Source organism: Olea europaea, unplaced genomic scaffold, assembly GCF_002742605.1.
Source record: "Olea europaea var. sylvestris unplaced genomic scaffold, O_europaea_v1 scaffold9084, whole genome shotgun sequence".
In the NCBI taxonomy this organism is placed as follows: domain Eukaryota; kingdom Viridiplantae; phylum Streptophyta; class Magnoliopsida; order Lamiales; family Oleaceae; genus Olea; species Olea europaea.
Window position 1 is genome coordinate 1 of NW_019267562.1, and position 5,612 is coordinate 5,612.

A 5,612-nucleotide genomic window follows, 5' to 3' on the forward strand; every position below is an offset into this window, starting at 1 on the left:
GTAACATTTAATCATAAAATCCCACAACACAACATGAAAATCTAAGAAACTGTATGCAAATACTGAGAGAAATATGTGAAAATACTAAACTGCGAACGCGGGAATATGAGAGAGCATTATAAGCGTCGTGCTGTTAGGCGAAATATTTCAACAGAATTCAGTTCTTGATCTCTTGCGAACTGATATAAAACCTCTCTGACGGTCTCTCAAAATTCTGATCTCAGAACAATCCCTCGAGTCCTCAAGACTAATGTATTGTTGCTTAACCGTCCTAGAAAAATCACATCCAGTGTCATGCATCCAAACGGAAGGATGGTATGTTTCATCATAGTAATATAGCAAACACCTCATTCCTCCTCCTCCACCATCACCACCCTTAGTCCTCCCTGGGATGTAAGCCTTGTAAATGTTCTTTGTATTCAGCCTCTTAGATGAACTTGGCTTCACTGTGTGAACTTTCTTCAATATTGATCCCACCCTTATCTGAAGTTCAATTGGTTTATCACTAAAATTCCTAATCCTTGTTCCATGCCCTGAAACTCAGGTATGATCCCACTTCCCAGCATCCACTGAAACACTTCAAAACCGAAACAAGGCTCATACTGCAAAGTTTTGAAAAGGAAAAAGTTGCTTATTGCTCGTGAGAGGTACACAAGCCTCTCAAGACTTGATGATGAATCTCTTTGTATCGTCGACCTTACTGGCCGTTGATCAAATTGCATGCACCTAGATTTATAATTTTTAGGTTATGATCAGGTCAGACCCCGATTTTACTCTGAACAACTATCCCATTGTTGTTTCCTAGAGGTGTAAAGGTGTACGACTATCCCATTGTGGTTAGCACGAGTATACCGTGTTATCCTAGTAAGTGATGAGAAAAACAAAACAAAACGAAACATTTGGACATTAAGAACTCGTCCAGATCTCCAAATCAGTCTTTTCTTCTCCTCGCAAGATAGCGAACACAGCGTATCAGAAGGCAAAAAATGACGACGAAATATGCCAAGTAGCAGCAGCAAAACCAATAGCAGTCATATTCATTTTCTCCATTTGTCGTTAAGCAGAAGTATAATTATGTAAAGTAAGCTTTCAGAAGAAATAAGCTATTTCTGTTAAAACCACCTAATGTAAAAGTAGATTTATACTGACTGTACAGATGAAGAATAATATAAAAGCATCACCAAGCAGATGATTAGTATAAATGATATAGCATTTCGGAGAAGGCAAGACTTTCTGGAGTTTGTAAACTATATTTCATGATGATCTTGAGGGGTATCGATCTTAACCATAAGCGGATCGTGGAGATTTACAGCAGAGTCGGCTAGAACGGGTAATTGTGGTGATGCAATATCATATTCAATATCCTCGTTTTCAGCCAATGCTTTCTCTAAAGCAGCTTTTGCAACTCTAGTAACACAAATTATTAATACCACTGCAAGCAAACCCAACGGGAAATGAGTGTGTAAGTTACATTAAAGTACAAATATTATATGACTGCGGAGGAAAAGAAAACAACAATTCAACAAAAAGAAAAGAAACTGCAAAACCAATGTAACTACTAGAAGTTAACGTCATAGAGCCAGACACCTCAACTGAGCCTTATCCCGTACTCAACAAGAATCAATATTCTTAAGGAAATGATATGATATAACATGAGAATGTTTCAAATGCCAAAAGAAAAAATTCTTCAGCAACGTTTTATGGAACTACATATCAAAATGAAAATCAGAAACTAGTTACACTATCAATAAGCACAGAGCCTGCAAATGAACTGGAGCATTTTTACACAGGTGTCTTCATTTGGGATCTAAAATCTATAGCCAAATGTCCAAAATTAAGTTATTATGGTATTTTGATGTCCAAATGTCATAAGATATAGAAGTTGTCTCTCTCTCTCTCTCTCTAAAACTCTGGATTAGACAAAATAACCCCCTTATAAAAGTAATTTTGTCACTTGTCAGTACAGTCTTCGATATATGCTGTTCAAGCTAAACAATTTTCAATAATAAAGAAAATCATATGGTCCGTCTAACTCCTCAATTAATTATTTTTGAAGGGAATTTCTCCAAATATACGATGATAAAATGTATACGATGATAAAATGGGGTCAATGAGTATCCATTTGGAACTTACCAGAAGTCACAAGGCCAAACACAATCAGTGCCTGCATCAAATAAAAAAAAAAGGCTAATGTCAAACTACATTAATTTTGTAAAAACACGGGTCTGTTAAAAGACAGAGAGAGGCTTTTATCATTTCAGCGACATGAAAGATGGATACAGATAGCCAAAAATAATGAGCATAATTCAGGCTGCAACAATGAACTTGAATTGTGTATAAAGCCACTATCATCTCATCTTCATAACTGAATATCCATCATTATCAGAGTCTGAAATCTTTTAAGAGCTCAACTAAAATTTGAAATTCAACAAAATCCAATAAAATTATATACTCCCTCAAGAATCCAGTTTATTATTTAATAATTTTTAGTTTCTTTCCCTCAAGAATTATAGACACATACATTCCAACCATATTTTAAACATGAAAGAGCAAACAACAGAATGAGCTCATCTAACTAAAACCAAACAAAAATACACCACAAGGCTCTTACCCAACGAGTTTTTGAAAATTCACCCCATCCATGTGTTACGTCAGAGAGATCCTTCAGAGTTGTCCCAACATATACCAGGGCAAAAGTAATTGGCTGCAGAAAGAGCACAAATGGGCATCAATGCACTAAGCAAACAAATGGAATCATTTAAGACAAAACATACATAAATGTACATCAAGGTATTTGTAGCAGGTCAATATAGCATAGAATTTTTTAAAATGAAAAGGTTTTCAACAGCAGTAACACCTTAAATGCAATTAATTCATTGGCATATAATATCTAATGAGATTATTATTGTAAAACTGCATACCATCATTCCCAACCACGATGCTAGCATGTAATGTCCAATGGAGACTGGAGTCACGGATAAGAGGTAGTTCAACATGTTAAATGGAAGTAAAGGAACAAGCCGAAGCAGCAAAACAATCTGTTCAACCGTATGAATGTAAAAATCAAACAAATTATTCAAATCAACTAGCTATGAAAGACCAGCATCAAAACAAGGCACTTAATTTCATAGGATCAGTACAGACCTTGAATCCAGATCTCCGAATTGCAATTGCAACTGCACGAAACTGCGGATAGTCTTTCAACTTGGAAATCACAAATGACCTCCCAATCTGTTCATTGTTAGATGGGGAAATAATTACAAAGGAAATCTAATAGAAATTTTTTATAGATGTTTGTATGCCAGCTAAAGGTGTCCTAAAAGTGGAAAACTAAATGAAGAAAAGAAATGTTTCATCTCTGAGCCTCATGCTTTTATTAACAAGAAAATAAATGCTGCTATTAGACTACAGAACTTACAGTTCTCCCTAGAAGAAATGCAGCTCCAGCACCAATTGTAGCACCAATAGAATCAGCAACAAAACCCACAGGCAAGCCAAAGAGATAACCACCACCCAGCTGAAATGATACCAATTAGCAAGAAAAGGTTCAGTTCAACTGGGAGAGCATAAGATGGTGAAAATGTATCCGTTCATGTATTTTCAAAGAACTTCAAATTTGGACAAATTAAGACAGATGCTAGAGGGGATAAAACTAAATGAAACAAACAGATAACAAGTAAAAATTATGAATTTATGCTAGTAATAAATTTAGGAAGTACTTCAGAAACTTCAATACAAGCATTTTGGAAAATTCAATGCCACACAATCTACAGGAATTTCATTATAACGTGGATAGCCATGAGGAGGTGCATATAACTATTTTAAGCATCCATGTGACACCGATACTAACACATCAGTTCACTCCACCCCCAATTTCCAAAAGAAAAAGGAAAGAAATGAGAAAGAAAAAAACTGATTTTGAAAAGGAGAAACTATAAAGGAATCCAGGAGACAATTAGCCTTTGATTGATCCCCATTTTCCAAAAACTCATTTTTCATCAAACTTATTTGCAATTACACATTTCATGAAATCCACAAACTTTTATTAACTTTTCAATCACACATTTCTTCAACTTTTGTCAAAATCTACTAAATATATAATTTTTAGCTAACCAAACATTGGCTTGGTTGCGAGGAGAATGGAGATAATCGATGCATTATATGAATAACGTCTTGGACAATATACTCAAAATTTGAAGTATTTACTGGCCCTTCCCTTTTACTTATTAAAACCTATTTCTCCTTTCTTGTTTATTCTTTTCCCTCCCATTACCCTGGAAAAGAATGGAGCTTAAGTTTTATATCTGAGCCACTAATAACTAGGGAATGTGCGATAACTAAAGAAGGCTTGTAGATTAGTTGACACATGGAAAGAAAATCAAGTAAAAAATCACTGCCAGAAAATGAAGGACGGATATCAACCAATGAACTCCTTTATTTCCGCACATGCACTCCAACAAAATCCGTATGACTGTTACTGATGTTTTGAAATTGAAAACACTTTGTTGGAATTACAGAACAGAATAAAATTGACTATTAACAGAGATATCAATTCTTACCGTAAGTACCGAAGCTGGAACTGCCAGTACGGTTAGAGGAATATATGCAACAGCTCTGCAGGATTCAAAAAGCACGAGTGACTCAAAATGACACTCATAGTTACCAAATTTGTGATACATCCTATAACCAGCTTAATATGTGACAGTGCGGTAATTATATTGATGTTTAATAAACTAATACGTGTTACTGGGCAGCAAAGCAGTTGAAAATTATGTTGCACCAACAACACTAGATTTAAGCAATGTTTAAAAAGTTAAGTGCATTTTTGGCAAAGCTTATAACTGATTATGAGCTTGTCAAACTCTATTTTTATCTATATATTTTGTAAGACTTACAAATTTTACCAATGTTTTAATCATACATTCTTTAGTACCCATTACTTGTGAGCACTTAAAAGCTTAGCCAAGCAAGCACTAAATCGAGTCGTGAGACATTTTCCCTTTATCAGTACATTAAAAAATATATATACTTACAGCACAAGAGGACCCCAAGGACCAAGATCTTGCTCTATCCATACTAAGAATTCCTTCAACAACTGCAGAAAACAATTGTTTCAGCAAGAGAATAAAAAAATACATAAGTAATAATAATTAATTCAATCAAAAAAATATATATTAATAAAAGGCTAGCTGTAAGGATAAATGTCTTTAACAGATAAATATACATTCCAGAACAAACGTAGTCTCTATGTTAACATAGCAAAAATACAACAAATAACATAGCGGCCCATACAATAGTCATCAAAATGATAAACGGTGAAAACATGCTTTGTCTAATCAGTAAATTGGATTACTTTCTAGCATCATTTTGTCTTAGTTTATTTATTCAAGTTCCAAGCAGAGAAGCACCAGTTTTTTACAAAATAATAATAAGGCAATAGTTTTTTCTTGGAAAATTGAAGCAAGCTGCATTAGTTCAATCAACAGATTACGGAGTACTCATTGACCATAACAGCTCCGAGCCAATGCAAGTAATTAAGTGGCATCTTGATTCACATAAATAATACTAGATAGAACTCTGTCCTTTACTTAGTCAACAACCAGTTCACAGAG

The 5,612-nt window shown here is 34.6% G+C and overlaps 1 protein-coding gene across 1 annotated transcript; it reads right to left on the reverse strand.

Annotated features, from left to right (window-relative positions):
• Positions 1 to 1,000: 1,000 nt before the first annotated feature.
• Positions 1,001 to 5,113, reverse strand: LOC111392260 (transmembrane protein 64-like). The gene is made up of 8 exons (XM_023017556.1): positions 5,034 to 5,113; positions 4,560 to 4,614; positions 3,419 to 3,517; positions 3,145 to 3,231; positions 2,922 to 3,038; positions 2,612 to 2,704; positions 2,134 to 2,164; positions 1,001 to 1,432 (listed from the first exon to the last, which is right to left on the reverse strand). The coding sequence occupies exons 5-8, from the start codon at positions 2,994 to 2,996 to the stop codon at positions 1,248 to 1,250; spliced, it is 384 nt and encodes a 127-aa protein (XP_022873324.1). The 5' UTR covers positions 2,997 to 3,038; positions 3,145 to 3,231; positions 3,419 to 3,517; positions 4,560 to 4,614; positions 5,034 to 5,113; the 3' UTR covers positions 1,001 to 1,247.
• Positions 5,114 to 5,612: the final 499 nt, after the last annotated feature.